The sequence below is a fragment of the Tetranychus urticae genome, chromosome 1, assembly GCF_039701765.1.
Source record: "Tetranychus urticae isolate SD_2017Ah chromosome 1, NJAU_TeUrti_SD_1.0, whole genome shotgun sequence".
In the NCBI taxonomy this organism is placed as follows: domain Eukaryota; kingdom Metazoa; phylum Arthropoda; class Arachnida; order Trombidiformes; family Tetranychidae; genus Tetranychus; species Tetranychus urticae.
Window position 1 is genome coordinate 3,552,713 of NC_142958.1, and position 15,700 is coordinate 3,568,412.

Consider the following 15,700-nt stretch of genomic DNA (forward strand, 5'->3'; position numbering starts at 1 on the left):
TGAAATTTCATTTCTGACGATTACTGTATCTATGAAAAAGATTAAATGACTCGACAAATTTCACACATCGAATGAAATTACATGAATGAATTGAATGTCAAGGATAAATGATTTCTCATAAGTACGACAAATGCTAAGCTCATCAATAAACTGTTATTTATAAATTAATTGCGTTTTTCTTTTTCCTTTTCAGAAATGAATAGATTCTAATGATGATAGAAATAAATGGACAATAAAATCTAATTCTCTGGTAGTAACTGGGTTTTAATAAAACATGAAATCAACAATAAATATCTGGAGTGATTCAATCAACTAATTATTGGTACATTAACAAGGATTCAATAGATTCATTGACAATTAATTACCGAGAAAAGTGGCAAAGATTTTAGCAATCAAGCTCGGTGATTTGTTTCCACGAGGCACTTGACCAGTTTTGGGTAAAATATTGACACAAAGATCACTTTTAGCATCAAAAGAGGTGCAAATGGCTTCAGGAATCCTTGATGTTACAATTGTCATTACTTTTCGTCCTAAATCAACAACTTGTGAACCACAGCGACTTTTAACAATTGAAAAGGTACAATTTTGGAAACGATTGAAAGCACAGCAACCAACTGACAATCGATTTTGTTGATCGACCGAAACCACTTCTTCAATGGCCACTTGTAAATCTTTAAGGCAGGAATTGGCTTCTCGCCTAGCCTCGGCTAAACAATCAATATTAGCAATGTAGTTGTTTCGAAGCTGACTGCCTCTTGTACAAAACTCCTTGACAGTGTTTATACCTCCAGACCCGAAAAATTCAATCAATTCTTGTTGTAATGAAGTTGCACATTTGCTAGTGAAATTAGCTACACATTCTTGTGCATTGTTTAACACTTCACAATAATGGTCAATGTCTGCCTCTGTTTTTGGTGTTTCTGGAAAGATCAATGGTTAAGGTTAATTTGTGAACAAAAGGATCGAGAATTGGGATTTGAACTATTTTAAAGTCTTACCTTGATTTTGGAGAAGCATAACAACCGAAGCTTGGCAAAAGTCTAATTCCTTGAGGTGGCATTTTGAAAAAGCGAAATCAACTGAACAGGTTGAGAGGGTTAAAAAAATCAATGAGATTGAAAATGAATTCATGATTAAAAACTGTTGATTGAATTTTGATGGTTGCAAAAACACAAAGTCAATGAGCAACTGATCAAATGGTTTTTGACTTTATAAACCAGAAGACAACTTGTAAAAAAAGTGTGGAAAATTACAGCAAATTTAATTGATTAGTGATTGGTTGACAATCAACGCAATGACTACTCATTTAACCAGTAAAACCAGGACTAAATATCAAATTTGCTGACAAAAACCAAGATCATATGATTGAATCAAAATTTGAAAATGTAAATCAAAACAAAAAGAGCAACCGTTTGACTTATCAATGTGTTTAAGTTCAATTCAAACGTCCATTTACTAATCAGCTATTAAATACCCATTTTTGCCTTTTCTTGAATTTTCTGATCAGTATTTCAATTCTTGAACGATCAAAATGAGATCTTCTTGAAAACAAATTATCACAAATACTTTTGCAAGTGTCAGTTTCTAACCCATGATATTCAATCATTACTTTTATCCAATTATTAATATTTCAAAAAAGGTTGTCATGAATACAACATGTTCATTTCAAAGTTGACAGTTGACTGAATAGTTCATCCTTTGACAGCGGAATAGAGCATCCAAAATGATTCTAATTCACCAAATTTACCTCGAAAAAAGTGCAAAATATATTTTACCATTTGTGAAGTAAATGGTGAACATTAATTCATCAGAATGTGAACATCAGAACATGTTCAGTTGAAATTAACCTTTCAAGTCAATGAACCTTTTCTGTATGAAAATAACTTGCACCAACATTTGCATGGTTTGAGATTGTTTTTGTTAACATTATTATATTATTATAAGCATTGTTATTTCATCTAACAATGGGAAAATATATTAATGAAAGCCTTATTCATTTGCCTTTTGGGTTCATCTTCAATTAAGATGGCAAACTTGGTTTAATACAATAATTCAATAAGAAATATATTAAGAAAACGTAATAATTGTGAAAAGGGAAGATAATTAATGGCCATTTTGACGTGATTAATGGTCCAATACATAAAAAGTGAATCTTGAAATTTTCATCCTCAAAACTCGGTGTCCATTGGGTTTTCATATTCATATAATGTAGTTTATGAAGGTGTAAAAATGAGATTAACTCAGCAAGTAAACAAATCATTTCAGGTGTAATCAGAAATGGATGAATCAAATTAAACCCTATGGAGTTGGCTGATCACAATTTAACTGGTTATTAATGGTTAACTGGCTTTTCAGCCTTTTTTGGTACATTGAACCAAACTCTAAATTTGTTCTTAATGTATTATTATAATCAAATTTACAGTATAAATTTACAGCAAAATGTACAATAAAATGCATTATCAATGAAATGTAAATTGAAAAGCGTGAAAATATGAAGCTCAATATAATTCCGAGGAAAAAATATTGGAAAGAAAATATTACTTCAATTGATATGGGAATGTGATAAAATATTTTATTGCATATGAGAATTGAATTGTAAATCAGTTTCTAATACAATTCCAATCCCTGGATTGCTGAACAAAATAGTCAAATCGATTTGAGAAATGCAACAAACAAAATATCGATGAAAAGCTGATGAAAAAACTAAGTCTAAAAATTAGTTCAAAATTACTGTTTCCTCTGTTATAACCTGAAGGCCAATTTTCAGAAGTACATCTCAATAAGGTTATCGTTCAAGCCTGTGGCTTTTTGTGTAACATTTTCAATTTTTTTACGCATTCCATTTCAAAGTTGTTCATTTCAAAATCATTCAACCTCAAGGAACACAAACAGAAATCAATTTTAATCGATAAAAGGATCACTTTACATCTAACTTGAAGACTGATTGTTGAAGATACATTTTACCCAAAAAACTTGCACTGATTTATTTGCATCAAATGCTGATCAATGATCAACCAGTTTTATAGCAAGAAATTTGTAAAACCTCAATCTCTCGAAGAGCAGCAAACAATTTAGTAGCTGAAACATTCACTTGTTATACTGTAAAATGAAGATAATCAAAGCTAATTCATCGCTTTAAATGAGATTTTCATTTTGAAATGATGAATATCAATCACAAAAACACTCAAAAGCTTATAATTATGAAAAAGATTCTCGAAAAATGATCTTTGGTCAGTGAAAGTCTCCTTTTTTAAGAAGATAAAAGCTATTCTAAGCAAAAAATGTTTAGCTATTAAATTTTGTACAAAATTTGTATACAAAAAACGATTCATAAAACGCTTTTTTAATTTCAAGCTGTAATCCAAATTTATTTTGTGTATTCACAAATATTCAGTATTAACATTTAGTATGCAAACTTGAAAGCTTTCAACAGTTAACTAGCTATTAACTACTAATAAGTTGATATAAAAATTAGTGAATTATTTGACTGAGAAAGGTTGATATAATGGTTAAATTGGTGCAACCGAAAACCTTAAATCCATTTACCACGAAAATGAAATTTGCTTGTTCATCCAACCGGGTAACCTTTGAATTGTAACCTTGATAAATACATTAAAACCTAAATGGGCTCATCTTTAGTCCGATAATAATTACACAGGTAAACCAGTTACCTTTCCACATCAACAACAACAAAATTTTGGGCAAACTGAAAAGCTGTCTTTAAAACCATGAGTCAATGTTTAATGTAAAATTGAATGGGAAACAGGCATTAAGCTTTTTCCTGTATCGATCACTATTTTCATCATTCCTATCAATATTATTTTAATTAACTGGTTTACCTGGTTTCTTTAGTTACTCTCTCTCTCTCTACCTGGGCGGGTAAAGTAACCTTGGATCAGGAGTTGAGTCAATCCTTACCTAAACTCCAACAATGCCTTTTCACTCCCAACACAGTTTTGGCCTTTTTGGGTTTTCTGTCAACTTTTAATAGGGAAACATGTTCTTTGCCCGTAAATAACATTTAAATTATGAACCTTCAACTGTCAACCTTAACAGTCAACATTAACTGTCAACTTCAACTGTTAACATGAAAATGTCAACAATCATTTGTGTCAATAATGAATAGGAATTGCATTCCAACTCCGAAACCAAAAAATGGTGAGTTTCATCTTTCATCTCTTTGCTTGTCTTTTCATTGCTGATTCAAACTAATTGTAAACTTGCGCCTTTGATTGTCTCAATATCATATATCATATTTACAATTGAACAAAATCATGTTCAAGCCTTGAGCATAATCTTGTTGAGTGGTTCTGTAAATTTAATCATGAAAAGGTTGAGAATTTATTTGCTTCTCTTTTGTTTCCATCACTTATTTATACTGAATCTTCCCTCAGGTAAATACCGATAATCATTTGAACTGATTCCTAGCAAAACTCAAAGTAATATCTGACAAAATTGGGTAAACATTGAATAATCTGATAACTTTTTTTGCGTAAATCTTCGATAATTGAATCATCACAGTTTCATCAATGATTGGGTGAAAAGTGATTATCAAAAGTGTTGTTTCTTGTGTTCAGGCCAATTCAATTGGTTTCATCAAGTAAATGAAAATCGAAACAAATTATCCGTCAAAATTAGGATTCAATTATTGATCATTACTTATGGCACTTTAAAAGATAATTTAGCTCATTCAAGAATCAAGAAGCTTCTGACCATCAATGAACTTTTCAAATATCGATTTTCAATCTTTTCCTTTAACTTTCAACTTTCATTTTCTGATAGAATCCAGAAAATCTTATTCAGATTGATTCACGAATCTTTGATCAAATAATTTCAGGCAACATTTCACTTTCACTTGAAATCTTTTCACTTATCAAAATTATCAGCCTTTCCCATGACTTGTTACAGAGTTTTCATTGAAAATATTCAACATTTAAAAAGATTCCAAAGATTTGAAACATGATTTCAAATTCACTTCTTAACCTTTTCTAATCATTTTCATGTTGATTTTTTTGACCAGATAAATGTTTTCGTTTTTTGCTTTTCCATTAAATTAATATTGAATCATGAATTTTTCATTGAATTAAACATGGTTAATCTATTAAAGGTTACAGAAACATATTTTCCTCTTTTCCTAACCTTTAACTGTTATTACAGGTAAATGTTGTTTGTTTGTTATTATTTGCTTTCATCAAGTTCAAGTTTCCAGTGAATAACCAAGAAAAGGGAAATATCGATCAGGAAAAGTTCTGAGATAAGCTGCTCAGGAAGATAAAAGGGAAATCCTGTTTCTTAATATCATCTCATTTTACCTATTAAATCACGTTTATCCAATGTTTACTTGAGTTCTGCGCCTTCCCAGTATTTGCTCATCAATCCCACTTTATAATGTTATTGATTTTTTTGTTTCTTGGCTAACAGTTGGACTTTAATCTGATTGATGTTAAAGCAAGTGAAAACAATTGAATTATTTTTGAGAAATTAAATTTAACCATTTGACTTGCACTTGATTATTCAGTAAAATGAAAAGCTAAAAAATCACTCTTCAGTTTTGATCAATTTTTTTGATAAATCAAATTTTCTCAAATGATTGAAATAGCAAAAAATGTTTATGAAAACAAATTCAAAAGACATCAAAGCATTTGAAGGATTAATCGCAAGTCTAATTTTAACTCTACAGATTTGATCCATTGAAGACTAAACCTGGGATTGAGATGTTAATTTAGGCTGATTATTGGGCAAATTGATGGCAAATCAGATATTTCATTGCATTGGATTTGCTATAAGATTGTAATAATAATGACAACAAACGGTGTGAAAGTGAAAGCAACAACTTATACGATATCAAACTCATCATCTTCATCATTATTATTGTTATCAACTCCTCATTGCCAAACCATTCAACCCGAACCTCACATATCATCACCATGGAAACTTTATCATCATCATCATGATGAAGAAGAAGAAGAAGAAAAAGAAAAGGAAAAATGTTCTCGGTTGAAACTCATCTCAGGTATACCTGCGCCTTCGATAAAGTATAGAGTGAAAAGAGGAATGAAACAAGAAAAGGATGAAAGGGAGGCAAAAATATCTTCATGTTTATCATCTCATTCTGGAGCCGGACATGTTGTTTCCAGTTTATCCAAGACTGTTCATGGAACAGGTAATAACTGTTTACCTCGTGTTAAAAATAAAACCAAACCAATTGTCAATTTTAACTTGAAAATGAGTAAAGATCAAAGTGATTCTGGTTCGACTGTTAAACCAACAGCAACCGTTAAAGGTACATCAACCTCTTCACCAACCAAACCATCAAATGAATTGAAATCAACAGTTAAAATGAATGGGCAACCACCAACATCACCTTCAACCTCCAACAATTTACATCAACCAAGTATTGCCAAGGTTTCACCCATTTTACAGTCAAAACGAAGTGATAATGTAAACACAGATTCTAATGAGATTCTGAATGATTCCGATAAAAGAGTTAATCTTGATTGTAATAATGATTGTGTTAAAAGTGATGAGGACAATGTCAATGTAAACTGTAGCAATGAAGATGGCAATGAAAATTGTGAAGATAAATGTAATGTTTCCTTTGGAGTTAAACCTTTGGGTCCATTGAAAATCCATGAAACTGGTAACTATGGGTTAAACGATTTCTATTGTACACAACCAAATTGTACCGATAAACGAAACCGAGTCCGGTCAGATTGTGGTCGAGCAGGCTGTCGTTTATCTTCCAGGTCATCATCAATTGGTAATCATCATCGTTCACGAGAAGATTCTTCATCTAGATCACCTTGTTACAGACGATCATCTGGTGGTTCACCTAGAAAATGCAGACGAAGATGTGATAATAGCAATTATATCATTGAAAATGCAAATTCAATTGAAGATAGGTGAGTACACTTAAAACAATTCAATTAAATGAAAAAAATCAAGATAAAACCTTAATAACATTAGTTGTAAATTAAAATTACAGGGAAAATTAAAAACTAAATGAGTTTACAAAAGCATTCAATATTTACATTTGCAAATGTTTGCTTCATTTGAATTTGATTAAAATTTCAATATTTATTGCATTATAATAGATGGCGGCACTATTACGAATTAAATTTCATCTCTTTTAGATACTTTTTGTTCAAATGTTTATTGAACTATTGATTAAATGATTGTAATTTATGTGTATTATTATTACTAATAGTTTCAATGGCTAACTCTTCCGTTTGCTTGTTAAATGTCAATCTTGCCTTCAATTGTTGTGAAAGATAATTTCAATGGGTTGAACGTTTTCTTTGTCCCCCTAACAATCTTTGTATTTTGTTACATTGATGAAAGTTTAATGAATGTGTATATTGTGATATTGTATAACTTGAACAGTGACATTGAAGATAATTGCGTGTTCAGAATTTTTGATGATTACACTTAATGATGAAGAATACATTTCTGAGCATCTTCGTCGTACAGTTTTCTTGATTCTTGATAACTAGGCAAAGAATGATGTTGAAAATGATTTATCAAGGGATGATGAAGACTAAGAAAAGGAAAAAAAAGGAGTAAAAGACTGAAGAAAGAAAAAATTTATACCAGAAAGGAAAAGATGATTACGTTAAAAGTTATGATGTTCATGGAAACAGAATGATGAACAAAGTAAACTCAACTTTTTTTCATCTAAATTACCATTTTTTATCATGCTTTGCTGAACCTATGCTACCTATTTTTTCATTCAACATTGTCATTTATATGTAACATCTATGTTTACCTTTCATATTTTGTTTCACTGTTTATCATCAAGGCAAAAAAGATTCATTACAATGAACCTTTGTTCATTAAATCTTCAAATTCCCGGTTAATAGCAAACTAACTCATTACAAATGTTATTCATTGTTATATAATGTTCCCAAGATATTATCACTTTCAATGGTCTTGTCCAAATTTGTCCAGTTCAATCCATTTCCATTATCTTGGCCAATGTTCAGTCCAGCTTTAGTTACAATCAAATCGGAAAATATTTCATTGAATGGTTCAGTGCTTAAGCTCAACGAATGAAAGTTAATTGTTTTATCCTTTTGATTTTAGTTTCATTTACCTTCTCAATTGCTACCAATTTGATATTCTTATATTCAATAAGCAACCAAATTGATTTTCACGCTAATGATAGATGGTCATGCAATCAAATATAACTCCAGTATTGAGTAAACTCTTAGAAACATTCTTGTTCATTGAAAATTAATTTTTTCCTGAACAATTCAGAATAATTAGCTTTAAATATTCAATCACTTGAGCTTACAATGAGATAATTGTTGATCTCATTGTTATAAATTTTCATTTAAACCAATCTTTTATGCTTTTGTTTGATACTCAGTTGAGACTTTGTCATGAAAAGAGATTGTGAAAATTTTAATTGAAAAATTGATGAATACCAACATAATTGAAAAAACTGCTCACATTGAATTGTAAATTCAAAACTAAATTTATATTCAAATTAAGCATCAACTGCAAGTATAAATATTGCAAGAGTTGGCTTTTATTTTGATCACAACTTTCATTAAGATAAATGTTCAACTCAGAATCTAAACCAATTTATTAATTTAATTGGATAACCAATGAAAGTTCAATGTAACTGAAAGCTGGAAATAGCCAGTTGAGTTGGTCAGTTGAGTTGAACTCGTAAATATCAAATGTTGGAGATAATTAGATTAACCTTTAGTTTGATTAAAAAATGGATAAATCTTCAATTGTTGTTGGATGTGCGGCTTTTTAATGGTAACTATCAACATTAATGAGCCAATTTAAAGCCCAAACAATGTTAAAAGATGCTTAATAATTGAGATTAAGACTCAAGATTGCAGCATTAAGACGATTAAACCAGCTTTTTTAATCCTGACTGAGCAAGAAAAATGAAACAAAATTACAAACCATTTTTCATCAGTTCAGTCTTTCACTGATCAATCCTAGCAATTTTCAACCACCAATCAATAAACAGATCAATTGAATATGAAGCCAAGAAAATTTAGTTTCAAATGAAAATCAAAATATTCAGCTTTTAAGTCTTGAAATTTTATCATTTGAAAAGCAATTCCAATTACATTGACCTTACCGCGATATTGAATATTTTTATCAAGCTAACTTTCCTTATGATAATCGAGTGAATTTATAATGACATTAGCTGTCTTTTTGTATTTTTATATTTTCCTCATCCAATTGTCAAGCTAAAATAAATGCCTTTTTGGTAGTTTGAAGCTAAAATATTCAACAGTTATATTGAAACAGTAATGTTGAGCTGTTGATTTAGTCCATTTTATGGGCCAAGGGAGGACTTAATGGGTGCAACAAGAAGCAAGGAGCAAGGAGAGGATGAAGATGAGGAAGATTATAAACATTGGATCGATATCGATGCTACAATTCCGTTGGCTTTATCCTCTTCATTTTGCTCTGCTTCAATTGAATAACAATAAAGTCCTTCCAGGAGGGAAAGAAGATGAGGAAAAAAAGTAGATTGGGAATGATAGAGAACAGTGGAAAGAGAAGATAAAAAAGAGCTGGGAGTTGAAGAGAAAGGGAAAGTGAGGGAGAAAGAAAGAAGATGAGGAGGAAAAGAAAGAAGAAGAGAAAAGGCTGAAGCAAATGTGATTTATAAAAATGCATCTTTGGGTTGTCACTTGAAATCGCAATATGCTTTACTTAGACTTTTGTGTTTACTTTGATTGCTTTTCCTTGTCTCTCTTTTCATCTTAATTGTGTTTAATTACCATTAAAGTGTCTCCCAATCAATCTACCAATTGTGAAGTTAAATAGTGACTTTATTTATTAATAATATTGATTAAATGTGGACAAACTCGTAAAGGCTGATATAACATAGAAAGCATAGCCATTAGAGAAACCATAACAACGGAAAACATCAACAGTCTCATTTTTAATGTGAAGTAAACAATTTATTTTGATACACCGATTGTTTAATAATTAATAATGTAAACTTATTTGGTTTAATTTGAGTGATCATTTGATTTATTTTGAAAATGACAATTGTAGTGATTAATATTTATCTGAATGTGCTTACAGTTTTGATGATACATCCTCATTGTCATCGGAAAGTGCAACAACAGCTACAACAACAAGCTCGTCTATGAGTTCATCGACTTATGGTGACATCCCAGGAATCTTGAATCATCAATTGATTAAAACTTCTTCTGACTCAAATGCTAAATTAAGTGTCAATCATCAATTTCAAACATCAGCATCTAATCAACACCAATACATTTCCAATAACCAACAACAATACAATCAAAAAGCCCATCAACAAACTCCACATAAATCCTCTAAGCATTACCGTAATGGTAATTCTAATCATTCAATGTCTAATGATTTAAATCGATCAACTAATCCAACATGTTCACCGGCACCACCGGCAACACCAACTCATTGTCCAGTGATTAGATCACCAAGGAAATCGTCTAATGTTAAAAAAGCCGATTCTTCAATACAAACAGAATCATCGGCATTGTCTGGTCGATCAGTTGACTCTATTCACCACAACAGTAAACATTCAATTCCCAGTTCATTACCGGTCTGGAAAAAGTATATTCATGAGCAGCATATTGTCATGAAGCCGAATACCATTTCAGCTTCTTCCAATCAAACAAATATTCAACCAGGTAAAGGGGCAATGGGTTCATCTGGAGGATCATCGTCTGGTAACAAAATGTCTTCAGATTTTTCAATGTCCAATGATTCACTTAGACACCTGAAATATACTGGAAGCAAAGGATGCACTTCATTGGGTTTTATTGGAAATGGTTTGAGTGGATCGAGTACAATTGGGTCTCCTTATCACCCTAATAATTCAGATAGTAAGGCAATTGCTGTTATTAGAGCGACTTCAGCAACAACAGGAAGAATACCTAATCATTCTAAATCATATGCTGGGTCTGGTAGATTAAAAGGGACCGGTAAGGGTGTTAGCCAAACAACGGGATCATCATCACCGTACTCTTACTCGGATGGAGTTTACTCTGACACAGAATATATGATGTCAAAGCGATCCTCTTCATCGGCATCAAATTATTACAACAACAAATACTCTTATTTAACATCTCCAGTTCGTATCCGAGGTAACCAGAGTAATTCTCGAACAACTGGAAACACTAATGGAGGTAATTCAGGTCCCTCAAGTTTGCCTTACAGCTCTTCTGAAATGTCATCTGATTGGTTATCTCGAGACTCAAGTGGTTACGGTCAAATATTGAGTCCATGGTTACAACGAAATGGATTTGGACTTCAACGTAACGCTCTTACAGAGGCAGAAAGCATGGAAAGTTTAAATGATAATGGGAAAGGTTTTCAAGGAAACGGTGTTCCTGGTAGTAGATTACATGGTACAAATGGTGATGGTTTGGGTCACTCACGTCGACCCAGTTCAGTTACTTCCAAACTAAATTCAAATCAAGGTGATCATTCATCAACTCCTAGTCGTTTGCCAATGACCCCCAACCGAAGTAGACTTAGGGCTTCAAATGGATCAATTTTAGCTAGTCCAAGCCTTGGAAGTGATTTAACCAGAAAAACAATGGATAAAGACAGTGATCTCTACTCTTCTGCTCTATCTTTAGTTTCAAATTCAACAGTGTTCACAGTAAGTGCCGCTTAACAGTTTGTTACAGAGTGTAATTACTGATCAAAATTATTGTATCTTCTTTTAATGAGGAAGACTCTCTTGATTATATTAGCTCTTTAAACATGAAATGATTATTTAATCTGTTTTCCAATTTTTGTTTACAGCAAGTTGAAGATAAACACAATTTGGAAGTTCGTAAACTTAAGCGTGATCTAGAGCAAGCAAATGAAAAGGTTATTACCCTTACATCACAGCTAAACACAAATGTGAGTAACAATTTGAGAATCAAAGATGATAGCCAGATTTAGCTATTTATCCAATGATTAAATTAGTATTACAGTTTGTAGTTTTTACTAACAAATATTTTATTTTCTTAACCAGGCTCATATGGTAACTGCATTTGAACAATCTTTATCAGTAATGAATTCTCGTCTTCAACAATTGACATCAATGTCTGAACGGAAGGATGTTGAGCTGACTCGTTTAAGAAACATGATTGATGAGATTACTTGTCATAAAAAACGAGACCCAAATGATTCAATCGAAAGCTCACCTGTTAAAAAAGGAGATAAAAAAAGTAAAGAGAACAAGTCTCTTCTCATAAGAAGGCATACTTTTGCTTCAGTTAATTCTGATGGTAAGATTGATCATGTTAAATCAATGAACTTCTTTATTTTCAAATCTTTTTTTTCTCGACAGCCTCCCATAGAGTCTAATTAAATCTCTTGAAGAATAAATTAATAAATTAAAATATATTTATTTTCTGTATTTTTTGTTGTTGATTATATAGATCTCAAATCTAACTTGCCTCGTCATCGATCAAAAGATTCAGTTTCCAGTTCACCTGAACGCGATGTTAAACAATCTGGGAACAAAAATCGTAAAAAAGATCGCAAATACTCAGCCGATACGATTGACTCTCAAGGATCTATTCCTGTTCAAAGCTCCAAAGGTTGGTTGAGAAGTTCATTGACCAAAGCTTTTCGAAAATCAAAGAATGGCTCAAAGTGTCATGGATCAATATCTGATGCAGAGATATTGTCATCAATGGGTGGTAATGTTGTCCGAAGGAATGGTTGTGCTCTTATGGATTCCTGTTCAGTTCCTAGTTCACCAATGATGACACTTAAATCATATAGAGATTTGCCAACAGGAGCAGATAGATTGGAAGATGAAATGGTTGATGGATTGAAACAGCAACTCAGAGAAAAAGAAAAGGCATTAACTGATCTGAGATTAGAATCATTGACAGCAGCTCATCAATTGGACAACTTTAAAGAAATGGTTAACAAAATGAGAGCTGAAATGATGTCATTAAAACAAGATAATGATAGATTACAAAGGATGGTAATAACTAAATCACTGGCTTCTTCAAAAAGTTCAGTCCTAAGTGGCTCAGGTAGTGGAGGCGCGAATGGGACAAACGGTTTATCTCCAAACGGTGAAGCTCATCAGCATTCCAAAAACTCATCTATTCAATTGACTGACCTCGACGATACCTTGCTTGAGGGAGGACGAAAAGTATCACTTCTTTTGGGTTCCCTTACTCCCAATGGTAATAATGGAACTGGTAATGGACTGTTGATTGGAACGGTTATTGTTTCACCAGAAACTACATGGGGAATCCTTGATGCTTTGGTCAGAAAAACTGTTCAAGACTATCTTGACAGAATTGACTCGGATCGTAACTTAGGTCTTTCCCTTGAATCGATAGCTTTTTATGAAGTTGGCTCTGAGCGACAACTTCGTAATTTAAGATCCTCATCCTCATCTTCATCTGGAAATGAATCATCACCTGAGCTATTACCATTCGGATACATTGTTAATGAATCAATAATTAAACTGGGTTGTCGGTCGTTCTTAGAATCTTTCGTTTTTGAAACATTAATTCCTAAAAATATTATCCAACGGTTTGTTAGTCTTCTTCATGACCATAAAAGACTCATACTTTATGGTCCATCTGGAACTGGTAAAACATATTTAGCCTCTAAGCTGGCTGAATATTTGGTGGTTAAAATTCAGCGAGGTGATCGAACGAGTAAAGAAAGTTATGATTCCGGGGATGGAGATAATTTGGGTGAAATGATTCCTCCAGGATCTATCGCTACATTCAATATTGATCATAAATCGGCGAATGAGCTCAAATCATACTTAACCACTCTTGGAGAGCAACTAGAATCTTCCGATGAAACATGCAAAGATTTGCCAACAGTCATTATTCTTGACAATTTACACCATGTTACATCAATTGATGATCTATTCACCGGTAACACCATTTTTCATAAAAATAAATTGTGAGTATATTTTTTTCAACTGCAATTATAGATGGATGAAGCTCTTTATGGCTAGTGTGTAAAAGTTTAGTAATATGTAGTAATCACAATGCTAATTGTTTTTTATTATTCTTAAAGTCCTTTCATTATAGCAACAATGTGCCAAAGTAATTCATGTACACCAAATTTACAACTAAATCATAATTTCCGTTGGCTGTTATGTGCCAATCACATGGAACCTGTTCGTGGTTTCCTTTCTCGTTACTTAAAGCGTAAACTAGTTACTTCGGAGATTGACGCGGGTTCAATTGATTTAACCATCCCAACCAATATGATCACTATTGTAGACTGGATACCTAAAGTTTGGAATCATATTAATCATTTTCTGGAAGTTCATCATTCATCTGACGTAACTTTGGGTAAGTTTCAAAATGTAATCCAGTTTAAACATTAAATACTAATAATTTAATTATTTTTGCAGGGCCAAGTTTATTCATCACTTGTCCAATTGACTTGGAATCTTCTCGAGCCTGGTTTAATGACCTTTGGAACTATTCAATACATCCTTATTTGATTCAAGCAGCAAGAGAAGGCCTACAAAAGAATGGCTTAAGAAGTCCATTTGAAGACCCGACAAGCTGGATAATTAAAACTTATCCTTGGAAACAGTCATTAATTGAAGACTCAGTCACAACAAATGATGAGAATGGCTCAGAAAACTCTACAATTAATATCAACCCAATAAAACTCGATGATATTCAACCTTATCCTGGTCTAACAATTTCATCGCCAATCTCAGATCCACTTTCAGATATGTTACTTCGGCTTCAAGTGGCCACAAGTGCAAACGAAGATTCAGATGGAAGTGGATTAGGCCCACAAAGTCAAAATAAAGACAACTCAATTTGAAAGCTGAAAGAAGACAAAGTGAAATATTAAATTTCCAGACTGAACAAATAATTTCAGAAAAACAAAATTCCATGTTACCAAAAAATACCCAAAAAATACTCTAAGTCATCAATAAATTTTTAATACACTTCTATTATGAATGGTTGATAAACTAGCTCATTAAAAAAGAAAACTTTCATAAAAAAGTAATAAATCAGTCACAATTAAATCGTTTGTAATTCTCTGTTAAAGTTTTTGTACTTAATCATGAAAATTCCATTTCTAAAGATTTTTAAGCTTGTAATCAAGTTCCCGATTTGCTTTCTAATAAATCAATTTGCCTAAATCTTTTCAATTTTGACTTCATTCATTTTATTCAAAATCGTTGTATTTGATAACTTTATTTTAAATCAGACTTATCGAGTTATCGTCTTTAACATCCAATGGCGGACGTAAAATATTCAATTTATAATTAAAGTAGTTCAGAAACAATGACTTATTGTAGAAGTCGATTATCAAAGTGACATTAGTGACAGCAATTAAGTATTCAAATGAAACAAAGCAAACTGAAAATAAAGTAACAATGAAAAATTGTAGTTAAAAGGAAAACATTTGTTTAACTGAAAAGAAAAAGATGGTTATTAATGAAGTTATTTAATAATGATCATGAAATATAATGAACTTATTAAGAAATTTGAAAATAAAACATTAAACATTAGATCTGAAAATTAAATTGTATTACACTGATTCTGATCTTTTTGGATTGAAATTTTTGATGATTGAAAATGACTTTTTGTTTGTTAGTCCAGTTGTAACCAATCTTTGTGAGCTGATTAGTTTATAATGATGCAAAATTAAGCAAAGCAGTAACGAGAAACTAATTAATAGCTAATCTAGATAGCAAAAAAAATGACTTGCTTCG

The 15,700-nt window shown here is 31.8% G+C and overlaps 2 protein-coding genes across 2 annotated transcripts; one reads left to right on the forward strand and one right to left on the reverse strand.

The window, feature by feature from the left end:
- Nucleotides 1-243: 243 nt before the first annotated feature.
- Nucleotides 244-1,175, reverse strand: LOC107364449 (uncharacterized). Its single transcript, XM_015931797.3, has 2 exons — nt 999-1,175; nt 244-920 (listed from the first exon to the last, which is right to left on the reverse strand). The coding sequence occupies exons 1-2, from the start codon at nt 1,129-1,131 to the stop codon at nt 358-360; spliced, it is 696 nt and encodes a 231-aa protein (XP_015787283.2). The 5' UTR covers nt 1,132-1,175; the 3' UTR covers nt 244-357.
- Nucleotides 1,176-3,927: 2,752 nt separating this feature from the next.
- LOC107360825 (uncharacterized) lies at nt 3,928-15,133 on the forward strand. The gene is made up of 8 exons (XM_015927560.3): nt 3,928-4,158; nt 5,681-6,902; nt 10,066-11,635; nt 11,782-11,883; nt 11,999-12,254; nt 12,408-13,911; nt 14,029-14,309; nt 14,372-15,133. Exons 2-8 carry the CDS (start codon nt 5,800-5,802, stop codon nt 14,797-14,799), a joined length of 5,244 nt encoding a protein of 1,747 aa, XP_015783046.1. The 5' UTR covers nt 3,928-4,158; nt 5,681-5,799; the 3' UTR covers nt 14,800-15,133.
- The last annotated feature ends 567 nt before the right edge of the window (nt 15,134-15,700 follow it).